We start from the raw sequence: 22,767 nt of genomic DNA, 5'->3' as shown, positions 1-22,767 counted from the left end.
AGTTCAGTATGCTTAAACCAGATTAGCAGATATAGGAATGTTCAAGCTTATGAAATGATTTTGTTTGTTTTTATCTGTTTAGATTTTTCCCCCAGTTAACTCCTTCTAGCAAAAGCCTATGGATTACATTGAGCCCTCAATATCCCTTTAGTAGAAGAATGGACAAACCCAACATTTGGGGGTTGATGTTTGGGTTGGAATGGCACTATGTTTTAAGGGGCAGAATTGCTATCTGAAGCCTTGTAGGCACTTTACACTTTAAAAATTTTCAAGTTGTAAATCCTTAGGGTTTCCCCTAATTGAGATCATAATTCTGCAAAGGCGATAACACACCTTTCGCTCCTTAAAACTCACTTCTGTTCCTCATAACCCCAGAACTAGGCCCTGCCTACTCTGGGGATCTTCTGAAGTTACTGGTTATGTCACCTGTATCTCCTATCTTGGGCTCAAAGTTAAAATGGAAAGACAACAGCCCACCTGATGATCTGAGCTAAGCCCCACTGAACAAAGAGAACCCATATAGTGTAGAAAAAACACTGATCTGTCTAAAAATGATTATTTAGTAATAGCTATTATGCTTTGAATGTTGGCTCTTTAATATTGGGGTTGCCAAATGTAATCAAGTAGGGGGGAAAAATAAGGGCAGTGTTTCTCAACCTTGGCAACTTTAAGAGGGATGGACTACAATTCCCAGATTTCCCTAGCCAGCATGCTAGGTGGCCAAGCTCTTAAATTGCTAAGGCTGAAAAACACCTGCTTGTTTTATGTTTAGGAAAAATGTTGTACCTGAAGGAGCCTCCATTCATGTTACAGCCCCTCCCAGTTTGAAAAATCCAAACATAAAATGTTCTCCATGAGAACTAGACTCTTTGTTTTTCCAAATTGTTTATATTCTTGTTTACGGGAGATCAGTTACATCCTGATGGAATGCCTTCCCCATATCATCTTTCAAGTGTTCTCTTCCACTCTGCCCTGATGTGTTTATTCTGTTGCAGTGGATAGATAATGAGTCAGGAAGATAAACATTTATTCATGACAATAGGCTACCCTAATATTTTTCAAGTAGGAGTCTAGATCTGTGTACGCTAGAACTCTTTATTATTTAAATTGTTTGGACATTATGTCACTCTCATTAGATTCCTATGTAAATTTCACTACAGGCAGTCCTTGACTTATGACAACAATTAAGCCCAGATTTATGGTTGTAAGTCATGGTGATCATTAAGCAAAGTGCCTGGGTGATCACCTCATTTAATGATCACCACCCTTCTCTCTCCACTGCGGTCATTAAGCAGACCACAGGGTGCCTTGGGTTTGGCAGGCTCGGTGCAGGCTGTATTGCAGCACTTCCCGAGCTTATATATGAGCTGCCTGGGTCTCCCAGGGTCTCCTTCACCCCCTGAGGTACCTGCTTCCCACACCAAGCACCCGAATGTTTTTTATGCAACTGGAGGAGCAGTGCAGCAGTTCTAACTGAAGGTTAAGTCCCTTCATGCTGCACCGTTGTAATTTCAAATGGTCAGTAAACAAATGATTGTAAGTCAAGGATTACCTGTACTCTATATTTATCCTTTTGATTTGCCTCTCTCTATACATAGACACACCCATTGGATTCATGGTTCCCCCCATTTTTAAATTTAAATTAAATTCTTTTACATTTAGACACTATTTGGCAGGTTATTGGGAGACAAATCCTTATATATTTTTAGGTTATTTCCAATATGCATGTTATTGTATGCAGTTCTAACTATAGAACTGCAATTTACTTTTGCAAGTTATTTTAATATGTATTTTTGTATGTTACTTTAACTAATGTCCTTAGTGTTTGTATATCCTTCCCTGTTACATATTGTAAGGCATTATATCAGGAGGTCATTATGTTTCGGTTTACCCATGAATTCAAGAAAGACAGATTAAATCAGTCCCCAGTTTCTTTTCCTCCCCTACTATATACCTCTTTGAGTTTCCCCATTGGCTTAGGAATGATGGCAAGTTGGCAGTTGATTCAGAGTGGAAGTATTTCAGATCTTTCTCCACTTAGCTTACCAGCCCTCCAAAAAATAGGCAAAGTCTCACATTCCGTCATGGAACATGATTTTACAAAGAGTACGGGAGAACTTTCATCCACAACTTAATAGGGACAGTTTAGGGAGTGCTTCAGTTGCATACTCTGTAGAGGGTTTAGGTCTTATCTAAAGCTCAGATGGAACATGACTTTCCCTTCCGTTCTATGTCACTGATGTGGTTGTCAGCTTTTTAGAATGCGTTGATGCATTCTATGAATGCAACCTAGGAAGCTTCCTTAATCATCAGTGGATGAGGTATTTATATCTATGTGATGTGCCACTCTAAAACTTGAGGGGTTACAGGGAACTGACGTAAGAGGAATTTAAATCATGACTCTTTCTAATATCTATATTTGGCGAACAGATAGTGTGAGGGTCAAAGGAGACAGAAGACATGGAAGAGAGGACAGGCCTCAGGAAGTGCTAGCCATAGCCAACTTAGGGTGAGCTCAGAAGCTAACCTGGGTTAGAACTTGTATAGCAACTGCCTGGAAATCCTTAGGTGAGATTAAGATGTTGAAAAAAAAACCAAAAGAAAGCAATGTCAAACGGCAATACAAAGAAAACTTATATCACCAAAAGTCAATTTGGACTTGAGGGGAACTTTTTTAAGGAGGACAGACACATAAGTCAAGAACTCTGTTTTAGAGATTCTTAATAATATGGTAGGAAGGTGCCCCAAAAAGTTGTTTAAGAAAGTTGCCAGTTGTTATAATTGAAAAGACTGGGAATAGTTTAAGGAATCTGCTGTTGCTATTGTAAGACAAATGCTACTTTAACATGAATTGTTTTAATGATTTTAAGAAAAGTATCTTAATTTGAAAGCATATGCAGCAATTATGTTGTTTGGAACTGATTCATGCTAACTTTCAAAGGAGTAGGAGAGTTTCAAACAACTTTCCCCATGTGGAATGGAAGTTATGAAGATGCTTATGGGGTGTTCCAAGTTAATTGTGTGATGATTTATCAGTGTGACTTATGTCTATGACTCCATGTCTTTTGTGTGTTTGGATGCATGGGGGTCTCATTTGTGGGGGGAACCTGGTAGCAGAGGCAGGGATCACCAAGAGCACCCCTTCCCTAAGTATTATTTTGATCTTTGGGAGATATTTTTTCATCCTTTGCTGTTGATGAAATCTGACATTTTTCCGTGCAAACTACACCCCATCCAATGGGCATTTATTGTTCTGACCCAGGCTTCATCAAATGTAATTAATATCAAACTTGTTTCAAAAGCAAAGTCTATTTTATTGCAACGCTGGGAATTGTTTTCATTCCCAGCCAGAACTAATCTTAAACAGCTCCCCAAGATAAGTACACGCCTTTCAGTGCTGTGGAATGCTGCCAAAAGCAAAAGTATCCAATTAATCATAACAGAAACCAACCGAAGTACCAGAAAAAAAACAACCAGAGTAGACAGAGCTTCAGGGAGGACTCAGAATCTAACGAACTACTTTGCTTCCTGCAAAGATTTCATAATTGAGTTCTGACTTTTATCCCTTATGGGAGGGGCAATCACCGCCCAGCCTTACTCTCAAGTCGCCCCTTCTGTTTCAGCTGCTCTCACCTTCTAGCAGCTCTGCGCGCACGCACACTGGGAACAGGCTCCCTGGGGTCCTCTGCTTCGCTGCTGCCAGACTCTGAAGGCTCCAAAGGCAGCCTCCCACTCCCAGATGGTCCTGGCCCCATTCCTTCATCGGACGCAGAACCCTCGCCCAAGTCCTCTCCAGACTCCCTGACTAGGCCCCTTTCTTCCTCACTGTCTGATTCTGCCGCCATCTGCACTGGCAGCTGGCGAACCACAACATTTATTTTTATACTATACTTATAAGGATAGAAAAGTTTTCAATTTTGCTTTTGTTTTAATCAGAGCCATGACATATCTATACCAGAAGCTTTCTCTTTGCCATCATCAGCTTACATTTCCAAATCATCAATAAGGCACTTAAGAATTTAAATGTTTCTCAAGTCTCTGCTTTGTTTTTTGTTTTTTTGTTTTGATTGGATAGAAAGAATTCTACAAAAAACAACAACTCCTGGCTCTAAGAAACATCAACAATCCATCTGACGGGCATTAAAAATATGTCAGCTGACTCCTGTAAAGCACAGCAATAGGTCCAAAGTGATTTCCATCCTTGGCTGACAGGGAGTATTCAAGGAATTCAGAGTCATTTCAGCAGTTCCTGGAAACTGTATCAGTAACTAGAGCTGGTCTAGGAAAATAATTTCTGTGGAATGTACTTTTAGTAGCTATTAAGGGAAGCGGGGTTGGTTATAATAGTTTCCCAGCTTTCAGTTGGCTAAATTGGGTTTTTTAAAACAGTGTTTGTGGAGTGGGGGGCAGGGAGAGGGAGAGAGAACCCTTGGTTTAAATGTCTTGATAGGAGAGGTAGTTCTTTGAGTATTGTCTTCAAAGTCTGTCCATCCCTGTGTTTTAAATATATATATGTATGTATGTATGTATGTATATATGTATATATGTATATATGTATACTAACTTTGTTCACTTTCATTCATTGCTTCTGACGATGTATAATATACCATTTCCACAAGAAAATACTAATTGTGAGAGGAATGTTCTAAACAATACTTTCAGCAAGGGAAATTGACAGAAAAAAAGTTAAATGCAATCACACTTCAGTGAAAAAGCTATATTGCATTCAGTGAGAATGTAATCATTCTCCTGTTAGTATCTTTTTCTGCTAGTCCTCCAAAGATGTAGGGCTATAAGTTCATTGCTATTTTTTACAAGACAAGGAACAAGACAAGGAAAGACAGGTGACAAAAGTTACAGTGAACAGTTACAGTGGTATCTTACAGTGGTAGCTGTGACCCCAATGTCAATGTTTACTCTGATAGGTAAGAATGTTTACTCTGGTAGGTGAGAATCCCTAACAAACTTAGATTCAATGCTATAACTGGTTTCATAAAGTAAGTTCCCCAAAATTCAGTGGGATCTCAATTAGCTATCACAGGAGTGCCCTCTAAGACATTCTGAAAAGTGTTGAAATTTTCTTCTTTAGCCCTATCTTTCTTCACTTTTGTTAACATATTGGCTCTGTGTGTGTGTGTGTGTATGACTATATGTATATGAATCTGAGTAAAGAAACTGGTTATATGTATCTTCTGACAGCAGATTGTTAAATGGATAAATGTGCCCTCAGAAGCATCTCTTCTAAACAAGAGCAGAAATTGGCAAGACAATTATTACATAAATTGTTTCCTTTTTTTTGTTTTTTTTAAATCTTTTGGAAGTTTGTTTCTAATTAAATTGTCATTTAGCTTGTTTTATTGCTTTCTCTAAATGTTGAGACATATTATATGGAATCTGCAAGGAGATGGTAGGTTTATCCTGAGACCAGTGCACTCTCTTCCAAAGCTTTGCACATTCTCTATCATTTTCCAACAATCATAGAAGCTAAATGATTTTATAGGAATAGTTATCCCAGATCTAATGTATGTGGAAGGTGAGTGGTCTGCAATTTTTTAGTATGGCCCTATTTGTTCTTAAAGAGAAGCTAAATAACGAATGCCTGGAACCAAATACATGTTTTATTTATACCTATTATCTTGTAAGCAATTGACGAACCAAAATAAATAAAAATAAATAAAAACAAAAATAAACATCTCTAAGAGCATACGTGGTCTAAATATGTACATTTCATGTGTAGTTATTTAATGCTTGACCATCATCACAGATAGAAAATGTAAGATAAACCAACCTCTGGGCATTCATTCTACAATTAAACCCATTTTGTTGGTTCATTTTATAGCCAATATATTGTGGTCTAGGTATTAGAAAAAGATATAGCTTTTTTTGGGTGGGGGGAGTATGGGTGGCTGACTGGAAGGGAGAAGAATCACATTACTGAAATCAGACTTAAGTTTGCATCTTGGTATAGAATATCCTGTCATATAGTTAGAAAAACTGGTGTTTGGGAGTTATATCCAAGTACCTTCATCATTGCAATGTATGTTTGGATAGTTTGAAGTTTCTTTTTTCCCCCTCCATTATTTCAATAATATTAGTTATTTCACCTCTGTTTGTGGGGGAAAAGGATTATTTCCTCTTCTCTAAGCCTCAAGGTTAAGGTGTGTCTGTGGGTACAGAAACAATGTTTATCTATGGTTTAAAGATTACAAAGACTTATACCAAATTAAGTAAGAAGTAACTATAATCTGTAGGCTGAAATGAGTCACCAGAGTCGTCATTGATTTCAAGGACTTGGCTCAGGACTTAGATGGAGTTGGCTGCTCTCCATTCCTCAGAATGTTTAAACTATGACAAATGTTTTTTTTTTTTTAAAGGAGAAAGGAGAGGGAAATTGAAGGACTTAGGATTATACGGCTATCTTGTGGTCAGGAGAAAGCTGAGCTGGTTGTGAAAGGAGCTATAAGACCATGTAACTAATATAATCCCTGCAGATAAGGACCCTAGAAGTTATCTAGAGCAGGGGTGTCAAAGCCCGGGGGGGCAGATCTGGCCCACGGGGTGTTTTACTGTGGCCCACTGGGCTGCCCTTCGTGCGCCTCTCCCAAGCTCCATTTTCACTGGCAAAGGATTGTAGCAGGTTGTCACAGCTGAAAACGGAGTTTGGGAGCCCGTTTTCTCTGGTAGAGCGCTCAGGCCACCGCTGGTGCCCCTACACCAGTGACGTCAAGCTGACCACACCCATCCCGGCCCCTGAGGTGAACACAACGCTGATGTGGCCCTCAGTGAAATTGAATTTTACACCCCTGATCTAGAGTGATAACAAAAAAGAGGCTAACAAATTCTGTAGAAAGAACTTCCCTAGCCGAACAGTCCTGTTTCACAATTCTTTTTCATTCAACTATCATAATTCATCTGGTCTGAATGAAGGGAGCAAGTGAGTTTGGATCTAACCTTCATTTACTTACCTCTTACTTGCCTGTTAGCATTCAATAGGAGTTCAATACATGAGGTTTTCTTCACAGTTCTCTTTTTTCATTTTGAAGAAGATTTGGAGTCTCTCTTCTATGCAGGAAGGAAGAGTTCATTTACATTCAAAACTAAGTATTTTTCCTCTTGGAAAAACAACAGCTGAACATCATCGCTCACTTGAGACAGCATTCTACCTTGTATGCGTGACTAGTAGCACACATGACTCCAGCCATGGGTTTTGTGAAAGGGCTACTCAGTAGCACTTGGCCTATGGGTGCCCTGTCCCTTTAAGACTTCTTTCTAGCCAACCTAACAACTGGTGGCTGTAAACTTTGAGCAGAGAGGTAGCTGTGAGTGTTGGTGTGGGAGGGAAAGTGGTTTGTGTGGAAAACTAGAACAGCCTAAAGCAAATAGAAAAGTTATTGTTCTCCAGTAGAGAAAGTAGTGGAGGAATAGGAGTTGTAATATAATTGGAGAAGAGTGCTATAGTAAATAATGGGTACTAGCCTTTGAGTACTTGTGGATATGTTGCCTAGAGGCCAGGTTGGGTTGGGTTGTCTTTATGGGGTTTTGGAGCCCACTAATCTGGGTATATGTAAAAGAACCATGACAGGCTACAGGCTCACTTTACTCTGTTTGCATTTAACAATAAACCTTAGTTTAGCACATCACTCTGGAGCTGGAACAATCCCAAGTTTGACTTGGACTTCCAGAAGATAAGGAAGGACTTCCCAGGTAAGAAAGAAGACTCTGCAAATTCCTTAGGGGAAGAATTTTCTTGCCTTTATAAATTGCTTTTACTTGGTTCCAACAAGGAAGCTAAGCATGGTCACCTCTGGTAAAGAAATGGATTATAATATAGACCTTTAGGGAAAAGTCTAGTATGCATCCAGAAATAGGAAGAACAAACAGGTTCTATATACAACAGTGGTGGAACTGTACATCAAAGAAACTTTACTAGCCCAGGATAGTCTATGTACAAACTGGAGATTTTGTTGTTTAGTATCTGTGCTGTGACTTGGGAGTCTCTGTGATGTGTAGGAAATTGGACCATTCTGCTGATTAAGGCCATTCCCTGATGGATCACATTTACCTGGGTGGAATGGGCAACTCTTTAATTTTTATATAATGATGGCTGGAGCATATAGCATCCTTGTCAGTTGGAGAAGAGCTGTAAGGAAACACAAGCGATGCCTCTTCAGTGGGGTTTACTTAATTCATATGCCAAAAGGTAACATTTGTAGAGCTGAATCCAGAATAAGTTATAGCAAATGCAATTCAGATTGACAATTTGGTTATTAAGTTAAGCGGTCACTACATGAAACTTGCTGGTTTTGTTATCTTATTTCAACTTCCTTTGTTTTAGGAACCCGTGAAATTACAAATGGGAGGACTGGTTGCAAAATGATTTCTTCCATGCCTTTCATAACTGCAAACAGTCGCTAAGCAAGGCAGTCACTGAACAAGGACCACTTGTATAGAGAGCTGATTTACAAGTAATAAATGCAGCATACTTCTTCCCCACCACGCAAGCTATATTGCAGGAGTTTCAAACTGCCGTCATGGCGGGGTCATGTGACGTATCGGGACTTTTTTCCCCTTCGCTAAACCAGGCATGGGCGTGGCCAGTGCTTGACGCATCTGGCCCGTGGGCCAGGAGTTTGACACCCCTGCCATATTATAACACGAAAATCAAAAGGGCAAGAAACAAGCCTATGTTAAACTGTAGTACTTTTCTGTCGGTGCTTCTGCTTTTCATAGGTCTCAACCACTTCTCTCAACTGATAATGATGAGAGCAATTTGAGTTTTGAAATTAAAAGCTAAAGAAGGTTGGTCCGGATCGGATGGAAAGCTCTTTGGGGTTGCAGGCCTACAGGATAGACTAAGAAAACCTTTGAGGGGAAGACAATTGACAAACCACTTCCATCTAGCTGCCAAAGAAATTTTATGGACCGTTCTATAAAATCAGGAGGAGGACTTGGGACAAACCCAACTGCACTTACAGTGGTACCAAGTAGCAATTAGTGGTCAATAAAGAGAAGCTAATAAATCATACCTTCTATTAGGAAGAGTATTAGTGGCTGGAACCTAGGTGTTTATTTTGTTTCTGTGGCTATAATATCCCAGTAGAAAGAAGATTAAATGGAGACAAAATGACTTTTTGATTGAATTGCTGCCAAAAAAAATTGCAAACTCTTGACTCACTAAGAAGAAACTTGATTCTCCCACAACCTCTTTTCATATGACATTTGCAATGGATTATCAAAGAATGTGCCATTTCCCCTGCTTTAAAGTTTTTACCGGGTAGTTGCAGTATGTTGAGCATTGTTGTTTTAAGGTTTTGCCTCTTTGTTATATTTATTTTCTTGGGATGGTTTTTTTCTTTAGCATTCTGTTCAAATGTAGTACTTATTAAAAGGCACAGAGTTGATCAATTTGGAGTAGAATAAAAATGTGTAAATAAAGAGGAAATCTTATTTTTGCAATTTTCTTAAACCAGGTTTTTTAAAGAGATGAGGACCACAAAGGACCCAATATCACATAATGTATCATCTTGACCCACGTCTTCCCTTCACGTTTGCTATGCTTGTATATTCTGATTTTTTTTTCTGCATTGAACAGCAGGATTGGAAAACAACTATTTGGATTTAGAAGCACAAACCTTATGTTTGCAGAGCTTTAGTGTTGGAGCGCAATTGTTCTTTTACTGGTCATTCTGAGATTTGGCCATAATTGTAAACTGCCCAGAGTCACTTAGTAAGATTGGTGGTGTAGAAATTGGATAAATAGATTTTTTTTTCTTTTGTTGACTCACTCCGCTATTACTTTAATGCTAATGGAAAAAGGTCAGAATGTTAAGACTCAGCTGCTTAGGAAAAAAAATCATAATAGCTTACATAAAAAGTTTACACTTCATTGTCAGTATTACAGTATAATTCTTGTATTTGTTTGGGAATTCATGCAACTTGCTGATTTCCAATCCTAAAGTGACATAAGTGACAGCTAACATATCTTTAGTAAATAGTGCACTCTGGTGAAGAATAGTTTCGAACAGTTCTGCAATCACCTTAGATCAGGGGTGTCAAACTCACATCGTCACTGCAGCATCACGTGACATATCAGGACTTCCCCCCCCCCCTTCGCTAAACCAGATGGGACCAGCACGTGAAGCATCTGGCCCACAGGCCACGAGTTTGACATCCCTGCCTTAGATTGTGCCCTTTCTGTGTGTTGTGTGACCGCATAACTAGCTCATTGCTGGAAAAACATGAAGGAGAGAGATCATAAGAGAATCTGAATGTGGGAACCTGGCTTCCAGAGGACTTAGCTGGGCTCAGACCTACCAAATGCAGCTTACCTAGATGCCTTCTTGTGATTATTCAGTGTCCTTCAGTTCTAAATAATTAACAGTTGCACATCAAGGGTAGGATAATAACATCTATGGATTTGCCCCAAAGGTTTGCTAGCAAAACAGAAAAGCAAGATGTCATAATTGTAGAGCACTCTAGGTGCCCTTAGGGTTCTACGTCTGGCTCTTCACAGGGCACCTGTTTCATATTCTAATATTTGGTGTTTTCCCTATTGATTTTTTCCTTCCATCTCCTTGCCGCTCCCGGAAAGGAGGCCAGACAGAAAAATTACCTGACGTGATTTGCATATAGGCGTGGGAAGAGGAGGGGCCCGACCCTTTGAAGCAGGCACCTGAGGCTACTTTGAAGAACAAACTTGTCAGCACTTGAGATTCAAAGGATGGCTGGGTAGAAAAAGGAACAAAGGAAAAGAAGGGGCTGAAGGAAATGGGCAAAAGAGAAGAAACAACAACAACAAAAAGAATAAGACAGGAGAGGAGCAAAGGTTGTAAAAAATAACCCAATCAATCAAACAGTAGTTTTCCCACTGAGTTCTCAGATGAGGATCCTAAATAGTAAAGATCCGGGGGAGAATTATGTCTGGAGAAGCTACCAAGAAAAAGATGGCAAAGAGCCCCTTCAAAAGGAGTTGTTCAATGGAATGGCTTGAGAGATGGATGTAAATAACAGGAAAAGCAGTAGAGGGAAAGTGGGAAGGTTTTATCTTTTTCTTGTTCATCTAAGATAGAAAAGGCGTAGATAAAGAATATAACAAGTTAGTAGTCTAAGGAGGTGAGCTCAAGTTAGGCTATAGCAGGGATTATTGAATATTGCTGCCAGATAAGGAAGAAGAATCCACAATGAAAGTGAATAAATGACTAAGCACTTCACTGTTCACTTAATAGGAAACCCAGTTTTTAACAATAAAGCTATTTTCATCCCAAACTCCCATAGCATACCCAATGTAGGTGCGCAAGCTAAGTAGGTATAGAGGAGCTTATATACAATATGTTCAAGAGGGCGGGGGGGAGAGATGGTTTATGGATTTTTTTTAAATATATAGCCCTACCTTGGTTGGATTGGCTAATAAGGGGGAAATAATAAACTCAAGCCATCAATAATTTATTAGGTGATTTAATGAGATGTTATTATACTTTATAAGTCATAATTTAGGAGTTAGTATTTTTATGGCTTGTTTTAAACATGGGTAAAAGTAATGATGTCTTACATGATGTGTCAGCGTAGGTTAAGAGTCATCACTTGAAATTATTTTCTTGCTGAATTATTGTTTGCATTTCTCTGAATGCTTGATGCCCATCCAGGCCTATACATTTTGAAATATAGGTTGGGGAAAATGGAATCTAGAATGTGCACGTTTTATAGTTTTAAAACTATAAAAAAAGATGTTGAGACTCTAGAAAGAGTACAGAGAAGAGCAACCAAGATAATTAAGGGACTGGAGGCTAAAACATACAATGAATGGCTGCAGGAACTGAGCCTGGCTAGTCTAGTAAAGAGAAGAGAATATTTGAGGGGCTGCTGCAGAGAGAAAGAGATCAACCTATTTTCCAAAGAACCTGATGGCCAGACAAGGAATAATGGATGGAAACTGATCAAGTGAAATTCAAACTGAAATTCAAACTAGAAATAAGGAGAAATTTTCTAACAATGAGAACCATCAACCCATGGTACAGCTTGCCCTCAGAAGTTGAGGGTGCTTCATCACTGGACGCCCATCTGTCAGAAATGGTATAGGGTCTCCTTCTTGAGCAGGGGTTGGACTAGAGGACCTCCAAGGTCCCTTCCAGCTATATTATTCTATTCTATACGAAAAAGTCACAGAGGTCTAATTATATGAATTGGTAGAAATTAGACTGGGAAGCAGAATACTATAGATTTATAGTAATACATTCACGTGGAAAACTGATTTCCACAGACATGTGCATGAAAAAGGTTTATATATCTCTACCACAGAAAGCCTGTTTGGTGTCGTGGTTAAGACATCAGGCTAGAAACCGGGAGACAGGTGAATTCTAGTTCTGCTTTAAATACACAACCAGCTGGGTAGGCTTGGGCTAGTCACTTTTTCTCAGCCTAGGAAGGAGACAACCAGGGGTGGGATGATACCAGTTCTGCCTGGTTCTAGAGAACTGGTAGCTCTGAAGAACAGCAGACACTGAACCAGTTCTATGTTTGCTGCTGTTTGGCCCGCCCACCCACCTGGGCTCTTACCTGTCCTTTATTTCCTGCTTTTTCAACCTGAGCTGCTTTGCGTGGTACAGCTGAGGGTGAAAAAAACAGGACAAAAGAGGCTTTTCAAATGCTGTGCACCTGCACACAGCGCTTTTTAGCTGACCGGGAGGCACAGCTTAAGGGTTTTGTACATGCATGCACATGCAAAACAAAATGACCGAACCGATAGTAACACCGGTTGAATCCCACTCCTGGAGGCAAACCACTTCTGAAAAACCTTGCCAAGAAAACTACTGAGAGTTGCCCAGGTACAAATCTCCAACAATCGTTTAAATGGAAGGGGCGGAAATCTATCACAGCCATGAGAAAAGCTTGACTATAGTTTTGATAAGCATTGTAAGTAGCATGTTTTTTTTCTTTAAAAAAAAGTGTCTATTTTGATTAAAGCACTTTTACTGCCAGTTGAACTCTTCATAGCCTTAGTTGGGGAAGAAAACCGAAGTATGCAGATAGAATTATCTTGGCTTTGTTTTTGTTTGCCCCAGCTCATTACGTTCTTTGGGTTCTTTAGTTACAAGGGTGGTATTTGTTTTTGAATTCCTGCACTGCAGTGCAATGAAATTGCTCCTAACGTGACTGTCAGATGAGACTTGAAGCCAAGCCTTTCCATTCTGAATATATGGTGCAACTTTCCTGGGTTTATCCTTTTCTTACTGTAGGGGTATATGTTTGATCGTTCTGACGCAATGGACAGCTTTATGGAGTTGACACCACTGTCAGCTGCTGGTCAGTGAGAGAGAGAGAGAGAGAGAGCGCCTGCCAGCATCCCAGCAAAATGGTCAGTGGAGCAGGTCAGACTGAATCCACAAGGGAGAAATAGAGTAGGAAGAGAAAGCTCTATATTAACACTAAGGATGCTTTAAATGTGTTTTTCAGTTTGGCAACTTTTAAAATGAATGGGCCGTACATCTTAAAGTTGCCAAAATAGGAAAAACACTATTCAACTTCAGGTATGGTCTGGAAGTCAGAAGGAAATGAAGTTACTGGGGCAGAAAATGAAGTTATCAGGATCTGGTGGTGCCACAGTTAGATGAAAGTGAGGAAAACTTCTCAGAGTAATGCCCAATTTTTCCACTTTGTGAAACTCTGGGAGGGAGAACAATGCTTAGAAAAAGAACAAGAGGTTTTACTATAAATAAAGAAGTCAAAAGGCCAAGGTGCACCAAGGTTCCTGAGAAGGGCTAGTAGTCATCCATACATCCTGAGTCAAGTAAGAAAAAGAAAACTGCTGTGGGAGTTAATCTGGCAAGCTCTTTGACCTGCTGGACTTTGTTTTCTATTTCTGTATATTAGGAAGAAATGGGAAAATCAGTTATCAAAAGATCTGGTGCCTCCGAAAGCATGCTACTCAATCGTGTCATCTTAGAAAACTGTGTAAACAGATGATGGCAACAGACCAATATTGCTCAGTCATGTAAAATGGTTGCCAAGTGGTACCTGGCAGAATTATGGCTAAAACATTCAAACTAAGAGCTAGTATTTTTATTTCAGAATAATCACATGGAACACCCTAACTGGGTGTAGCTATACTTCCTATAGAAATGTAGAAACAGGTATACCCTTCCTTCAAAAATAATATTAAGGCTACTTATATTAAATAATTCTGCTGGACAAAATCAGTCCTTGCATTGGGTAAAACTGGTCCTTCAAAGTCCCAGCACAGAAACTCCCTGCCCTGTGCTTTAATGGTAGATGTTTGAGCCAGAAGATTAGGCAGACTCAGCTGTTGATATAGTTTTTTCTGATTGAAATGTACTCTTTATCTTGGGCATCATGAGTCATTGTTTATAACTATCTTTTTAATTCATGTATGCTGCCTAGAGTAACTGCTTTTGTGAGATGAGAAGCCAGATTAAATAAATAAATGTTCGTTCTGGTGGTGATCCCTTTGTAGCATTCAAAAAAGTGTGTGTGCTCTCTTGCTAAGATGTGTAAGATGTGACCCAGAATGATAAACTTCTTTTTTTGTAGCCTATTGGGATTGCCAGATTATGACATTTTTTCTTCCTTAAATAGCTTATCATGTTTTTGATCTTTCATGCAAACCAAGGATGGTTCTGCTCCGTAGAATCTGCTCGTAAAGGATCTGTATTTTTTTTTTTAATGGTCCAAAGAACTTCTTGAAGCACTACAACTCTAATACGCATTAGTGTTCTCCAAAAAGCACAGCAATGATGAGGTGGGGGTTGGTTTTATTTTGAAACCCTCAGTCTTCCAGTCATACAATTTGGGGAAGGAGGAAGACACATATTCTTTTCCTCTATCCCAAAGGTGTTTCCCCCTCTCCCCACCAGGAAGCAACTGGGCTTTCTGGTTTTTCTTTGAAGATGTTTCGCTTCTCATCCAAGAAGCTTATTAGAGCTGAAGAAGCTTCTTGGATGAGAAGCGAAACATCTTCAAAGAAAAAACCAGAAAGTCCACCTGCCTCTTGAGGGGAAAAAGAACCTTTGGGACAACCATGACCTGGATGGCTGAGAATCTCCATAGACTTTCTTGTCCTTTAGACTGTTCTTCACACATATAAGAACCAACTGAGGAGGAGAGCTGCTGGGTTCTATCAAGAGCAGAGGCAGAATCTATTCTAAGGCAAAAGCCAACCATGGTGTCATCATGTTGACTTAGCAGCTTTAGGGAGAAGTCCATATTTTCACGAGAGAGCAGCCTGAACGTTGAAGTCTCAGGACTCAGGGGCTAAAGCAGTTGGGAGAGTAATGACAGATTGTTTTATAGTCATTCCCTTAACGTCTATCTCATTAAGTACATTGTACTGGTGTCCTCTTGGCCGACCTCATTCTTTTTTCATTAACATGCACATTAAAGTTTTATGCCAAGAAAACTGGCAGTAAGTTTGACTAACAAACCCTGCTCTGTTCCCAACCAGTCAAACATCAAAGCAAGAATCAAAATTAAATCAGAACATTAACAGTAAACACACACACACACACACACACTCTCACACTATGCTGCCTATGATCGTAATAAAGATTGGATTGTTTTGATCTAGGCATACACAACATAAACACAGTCTGATTATCTTGTGAAATGCCGGAAAAGTGGCTTTAACATCTCTCTACAGGAAACACATTTCAAAACCTGGGGGCTACCACAGAGAATGAAACCCACAGTCCTAACAAGAAACAAGAATTATTCCCCATTGTCTTGGGGTCTGTAGTACGCCAGCCTTGACTCAGAATAAAGAGAGATGATCTCTTTCCCTATAAATATTGTTTACTCCCATCATCCTTCACCACTAAATAAATTGTCTATGGCAGTTGGGAGGATGGCTTCAGGTTCTCCATCCTAATTTTAAATAAAGATCAGAAGTGTAGTGATTATCAAATGCAACATCTCCTTTGCTTACTCACTAATTCTTTCTCCTCTCATCCTGCCTTGACTTCCAGAGCAGTTAGTGCTTGGAGCCTCCAAGGAATTATCTCGGCGCTGGGATAAGGACTACGATTCCTTTGTGCTTCCTCTGCTAGATGAACTGCAACCATGCTACATCCTTTACCGCCTGGATACCCAAAATGCACAGGGCTACGAGTGGCTTTTCATCTCCTGGTCACCTGACAACTCTCCTGTAAGCTTTCAACTTATTCCTATTGACAGAATACAGGTGAAAAACATCCGGTTCCTGCTAGTTAGTTTAGATGGTAAGCTGAAGGATAAAAGGTATGCAGAGTGCTTTTCAGAAGCCATGAGGTTGCTCTACTTCCCTTTTCCAATCCAAAACCACCAATGGTTGCAGGTGCCTTCTATCTGTTTAATCTATAGTTTCTTCATTGCCAGCCAGAAACTTTCCAGGTGTTTATGATTCCCATAATCTCCAGTCAGCATAGAGTTTGACCATGGTAATCACCTATGCAAAGCTGCTTGGTTTAGAAGAAGTTGTTGCAAATGTGGAACAGGTATTTCTCATTCAGTGCAGGCTCCTTCAATCATAACTGAAGAGGCTTGGAGCTCAGTGGGTCACTGGGAACTTAGAACTTTCCCCAGATTGTTTGAAGCAGATTGTTTCTGATGTGATGCAACTGTTTTCAACTTTGAAACAGGGCATTCTGAATTTGAAAACCATTCAAATGTGAGCTGTTTTACCCAATCTTACTAGCTGATTATAAAAATTAAACTCCAACATCCCTAGAAGTCACAAAATCAATAAAGACTACATTATTTGTTTATTAAATTTCAAGGCCACCCAACTTCTAATCACTCTGGGTGCCTTCACAAAATGGCAATTTTGTGAACAATTCCACAAAAACAATATCCATAAAACAATAACTGTTCAAACAATCCTTCTAGATCTGGGGTAAAGAGGCCATTGCAATCATCTTAACTGAAGGCCTGGGAGAAGAGCCAGTTTTTAGAGAAGAGTTGAAGACAAGCCAGTGGGGAAGACATGCCAATCTTTGGAAGATGATTTTTCTCAAAGGGAAATGCAGTGACAGAAAAGACCTGCTAGGTGACATTGATGGGATCTGAAACAAGCCAAGGCCACTGCATTGGTGAGCACAGCAAAGCAGATTTTGCAGGACTTTGCAGATTTTGTCAGTCTTGGGGGAAAAACCTCTAGTTGTATGAATTTCAGCTCAGAATTTTCAGCATGGCCATCATGTTTGGGGAATTCTAGGAGCTATTCAACACATCCAGAAGTTGGTTCCTCAAATACCGATAGCTAGGCTTTTTGCTTGAATTGCATATGAAGGCAACTTGCAACCAGTGCAGCTTACATAACAGGAGTCCTATATTCCCATTATTGTCATGCTACCTTCTGGATCAGCAGCAGCTTCTGAATGATGTTCACATGCAGCCCTTTGTTTCACAAGTCTACAAAATGATGCTGTCCATCCAACAAATTGGATTACTTCTCTATGAGAAATAATGAAGTTTGCCCAGGTATGTTGCAGCATGTAATCAAGTTTCTCTAATCTCTGAATCAAGGAAAGAGCAGGCCTCATTAGTACTCAGAGAGAGATCACCAGGAAATCGCAAGTTTGCAGGTTAAACTGCCAGGAAAACTACGTGGACCTTCCATGGAGTCATCAGGAGCTGACTTGAAGGCCTATTTACTTAATGAAATCAGAGTGGAAGAAAAATACTTCCCTTCCATTTATATTAGTATTCAGTGTTACATGGACAAAATTGATGTACATGGACAAAATTGAGCACTACAAACCTTGTCACAAAGAGTTGTTAATGTTTAGTTTTTGTTATAATGGATTAAGCAATCTGTGATTATTCAAAAGCTACCATAGCTTTTGTCAGTCTTGGGGGAAAAACCTCTAGTTGCATGAATTTCAGCTCAGAATTTTCAGCATGGCCATCATGTTTGGGGAATTCTAGGAGCTATTCAACACATCCAGAAGGTGCTTCTGGGGAAGATGGAGCTAACAAATTCATTTTGATATAAATATTAATTTTTAAAAGACCCTGTAATTCCAAACATGAAAGGTCCTGATGGGTTTCAGATAAATAATAAATAATCCTGCAACTTTTTTTTTAGTCACTGTGAACTGGACTTCTGGTAGTCAGCGGCCATGAATGTCTTCTTATAGTTCATATTCTCTTCTCTTTCTCTCTGTGCAACAAGGTTAGACTCAAGATGCTCTACGCAGCAACCCGAGCAACAGTAAAGAAAGAGTTTGGAGGAGGACACATTAAGGATGAACTCTTTGGGACAGTAAAGGTATGGCGGTTGGTCATATCCACTGAGATCAGAACAATTAGAGTTACAACTGTTAAAGTTTGGAGTCCTGCTTCTAAAAGCCAGATTACAATTTATCATCTACTCATCTTGAAGTGCTTGCTTTAAGATTGCAGGGATTCTGACTGCATAGGAAAAAAAAAAGAACTGAAGCTGTGTCTTCTGTTTTGCTATATGAAGGTTAAATCTGATTCACCCTTGCAGTATATCCTCAGTTTGAACCCTGATAAAATGAGTGCAGGGATTTGACTTAAGACATTGACAAAAGATAGGTAAAGATGTGCACAAGGTGGTCTGTTTGTGCCATAAGAGCAGAGGTGACCACTTCTATCCTGTGGAAGATTGCTTGTCTCTAGCCTGCTTTTCTTTTGTTCTTTCTCAGTTATTTTGTTTGTTTATAACATTCACTTCAGAGGAAGTCTGGTCCCAAAGTCTTCAGACTGCTTTGCTGACTATAATAATTCACTAAAGTGGGAGGCAGAAATAAGAATGCATGCATTGCATTGAACATATGCCCTACTCTCTTTCCTCCAATTTGAAATACAGTCTTAACATGACACAAAGAAAGGTAGAGTTTCATATTGTGCATTAGCATAAGTCTGGCTGTTAACTAGCAGTTAATGATTATCTAAACACTTTGTATTTTGTGTAAAATTTGACTAGCTAAACAGCAAAAATGCTTACAGACCTGGAATGTTTTTTGAAAGTGCCAGAAGGGGGCAGTGTTGTACATAAAATGATATTAGATTATACAGTACTATAAATGAAATCTTCTGGATGACTCTCTGCAAAGCTCTATCATTCAGTATGATTTGTGAAATCCTCAAGCAGCTATCCAAGATCCACCATCTACTAGAATTGTTTTGTTATTGCTTGTTTACTGAACTTAATAGGCCTCTGGATCACTGAAGCCTTCTTGGTGTAAAATCAAAGCGTTAAAACCCATAAAAAGAACTAAAACCAGTAAAATTAATAAAATGAACATTCAATCAACAGTGACAAGACATAAAGATGCATTCTGAGGACTTTTTATAAAAGCTAATAAATGTGTTGGACTGCTCATCTCTAAAGGGAATGCATTTCAACAATGTAGAGCAGCAATAGAGAAGGACATTAAAATTCATCTTTATAATATTTGTGTTACCACCAGTCAAGTCCCTTGAAAGTGATATTCTTTCAGATCTCTATTGCCATGGAGAATTTTAAAGTAATGACCAGCAATTTGTACTTAGTTCAGAAACAAGTTATCACCAGTGCAGTGCAATTAACACAACTGTAATATGATTTCTTCACATTCTTCTCATAATCAATTTGGCCTCCCAGTTTTGGGTCAGTTGAAGCTTCAAATCTGGGCAGTGTCAAGGCCCAACCCTGAGTGGATAAAGGCAATCTTGAAGCAGCTGTAGGGAAATCACCTCAGCAAGTGGAGATTCGTTGAAGAAGATTGGTTGAAAAATGTGTCATGGCACATTGACCGCTATAGAATGCAAGTCTAAGTGGTACCATGACTTACAATGACTTTCCTTCAGTGTTCCCCAGACTCCCTACTTTCATCTAATTTTTAAAAGATGCTTTAATTTTTAAAACTGAATGGGAAAACTAGTGTTACAGAGCGCCAACCTCAAGCATAATCTGTACTTCAGAGAAGGCCTCTTGGTCCTCGTAGAGCTCCCAAATGCCTTCTTACAAAGTAAAAATTATAGAGCTTCAGCTCAGTCTTTTTTTCTTTTCTTTTTGGAGCTCTTCCCTACACGTTTTAAGTAAAAAGAAGAACTGAGATCAATGTTTTGCAAGGTTAGAGGAGGTTGTAAAGAACAACTTTGCCAGTTTGCATTGGTTGGCACTTTTGTGGCTAACCAAACCAATTAAGGCAGCCATTTTATGAATGTACCCTGTGTTCTACTTTGAAGCAGTTTCATGTTTTTCCCACGGTTGCTTTTCTGTTGGACCACAGGAAGACATCTCACTCAGTGGCTACCAGAAGCATGTGTCTTCTTCCTCTGCTCCAGCTCCTCTGACCGCAGCCGAACAAGAGCTTCAGCAGATCCGCATCAATGAGGTAAGAAGAAAGTTCACTGGGCTATGGATGACACTGTAATTCTTTCTTTCTTTCCAATTTTCCCTTGGTGCTTTGTGTGTAAAAATGTTACTGTGTCATTTAAAAGTCATGCATTTTATTCAGGTGCAATTAGGAATAAAAAGTTTGCTTTTGGAGGCTGTCAGATAGCCATAAGAGTGTTCACATTTGGAAGGAAGAGCTGTGCACTGCAGCTAGGAAGATGGGATGTTCAGGTTGCTTAAAAGGGAGAGAAAAGTAGGGAAATATGCTGGTTGATGCTCCCCATCTCTTTTCTCATCACTTTTCCTTCCGTGTTTCATTGGTTCTTGGTGGGTGGGTGGGGGATGATTCCTTTGCTTTTCCACCCATGATCAATTCAGGGCATAGTTGTATGGAGGAAATGCTGAGGCTTGTGGCTATCATTCCCAAGATAGTTGCTATCCTGTAGGTGACCTGCAATACTTCAGCAGCCCCGGTTTTCTTCATAATTGTGTTTTCATTGATTGATTGATGGATTGATTTCAAGTACATCACCCAACTCAAATGACTCTGGTGGTTAGGAGTAGGTAAAGCCTGTCTTCCCAGTTACAAAGTACCACTATCTTGAATCCTGGAGAAACCCAGGTTTACTCCAGAAATAATGGCTGGATGAATAATATTTGATCTGCCTACCATAAAGGAGAGACCCATGCTCATATACCAATTTCCTGCTTTTACTCGGGCGGCATAGGTTGCATGCTATTGAACATTCATGTGGTTTATGTGGTTATTTATTTATTAGATATACATGCCACCTTTCTTCCAAGAGCACAAGTTAATTTCTAAAACCTTCACTTGAATCTGGCCCTAGTCACATAATAGTTATTCATTGGTTTGGAGGTTGTAGTCCCACATTAAGAGGAGAAAGTTGAACTAATGCAGCTGTATGAAATCTGAATCAAAACAGTACTACAGCTAGTTCTCATTTAATGACCACTCATTCAGTGACTATTTAGAGTTAATGAATGAGTGGTACTTACGACCAGTCCTCAAACATCCAGCCATCACAGCATCCCCATGGTCGCATGATCATAATCTGGATCCCTGGCATTCGATTCGCACTTACAATTCTGGCGTTGTTCCGCTGTTACATGACTGCCATTTCTTCACATTCTTGCAACACACACACACACACACACACACACACACACACACACCCCACACGTCGTCCCATTGTACCTGTGCCCAGTGGGAGAGAGTAACTTACTGGATCAACTCTTGCAACCTTTCCTACTGGCATCCCCATTGACTTTGCTTTTGGAAAGCTGGCAGGGAAGGTTGCAAATGGGAATCCTGTGGCTGTGGGTTGATGCGATCCCTCACGGGCTGTTCATGCAGCAGCCCTCCCCAGTCCCTTTGTACTTGTATCACCCCCTCGCACTGTGCCTGGCCTGCCAGTTTGCTTGCAAGCTGCCTGCAATCCTCGCTTAACGGCAACAACCGCAAGTGCCAGGATTGCCATTGCTTTGTGTGGCAGTTACATAATCCTGTGCTTTACGACCACATACTTAGTGACGGAAGTTCTGGTCCAATTACCATTGTTAACCAAGGGCTACTTGTAATTCATGCGGATTTGAAGATTCTGTATATACAAGGCACACCTGATAGCACTTTTCCAGTATTACACAATAAGAGAAATGTCATAGAGTGTTCTTTTGCGTCATTTCCTGAATTAGTCTTTGAAGCATTATGTTTTATTTGTTTCCTTAATGCGTTTTGTACATTGAGTTAAGTAATGTTTAACCTGCCGGGTCTTAACTGTAGGACTTTCATCTCCCTCTGGCACATGATTATCAAGTCAGAAGATGATTTAGTAGCCGGGGTGTGATTGCTGCTTGTGTGTTTCCATTTGCATTTATTGGCCCAAGCTCTCTGGGCAGTTTTCATCTCCTCCCGAAGCGGATGATGATGAAAGCAAGCAGAAAGAGATGCCTCTCAGTTGTTTGTGTGGCAAATTTCTAACCGTGGTAACAATTGACTGGAGTTATGTATCAGCTTTATATCCCACCTCTTCCCCAGGATCCCATTGCGGTGTGGCATTCTTGCCTTCATTATATGTGGCTTTCTGGGAGATGCTGATCATATTGCCATAAAATTGGCAGAGCTTGTGAGCACCCAGGAGACTCAAGATTTTGACTGAGGAACATGGACAGAGGTGGGACACAGTCCCCACAGATGTAAACCATAGAAATGAGATTTTAAAGGCACCGTGGCTATGTTGTCTTTGAGAGAAAGTGAAGGAGGTGGAAATTGAAGAAGGGCCTGTTGTCTGAAGTACAAAAGGCATCCACCTGTTTAAATATAGAGACTGGAAATAACTGAGGTGGAATAGTAATATAAGGGAAAGCTGGGTGGTTGGGCAAAAAAAATACCTTTCTTTCAAGTCAAGCAACAG

At 39.9% G+C, this 22,767-nt stretch overlaps 1 protein-coding gene across 2 annotated transcripts in view; it reads left to right on the top strand.

Moving 5' to 3' along the window:
• TWF2 (twinfilin actin binding protein 2) overlaps positions 1 to 22,767 on the top strand; it is a 55,781-nt gene that overhangs the window by 12,953 nt on the left and 20,061 nt on the right. For both annotated transcript variants that reach the window (XR_015741658.1, XM_087924026.1), the window contains exons 3-5: positions 15,975 to 16,153; positions 18,161 to 18,256; positions 20,229 to 20,333. Coding sequence is in view for 1 of the 2 variants with exons in the window: in XM_087924026.1 (XP_087780152.1) it covers positions 15,975 to 16,153; positions 18,161 to 18,256; positions 20,229 to 20,333 (380 nt within the window). In the remaining variant the exon portion in view is untranslated. The remainder of the gene's footprint in view (positions 1 to 15,974; positions 16,154 to 18,160; positions 18,257 to 20,228; positions 20,334 to 22,767) is intronic.

This window comes from Pseudonaja textilis, chromosome 2 (assembly GCF_049901715.1).
Source record: "Pseudonaja textilis isolate UNSWEBS1 chromosome 2, rPseTex1.2, whole genome shotgun sequence".
Taxonomy (NCBI): domain Eukaryota; kingdom Metazoa; phylum Chordata; class Lepidosauria; order Squamata; family Elapidae; genus Pseudonaja; species Pseudonaja textilis.
This window is presented reverse-complemented; position numbering and strand designations above follow the sequence as displayed.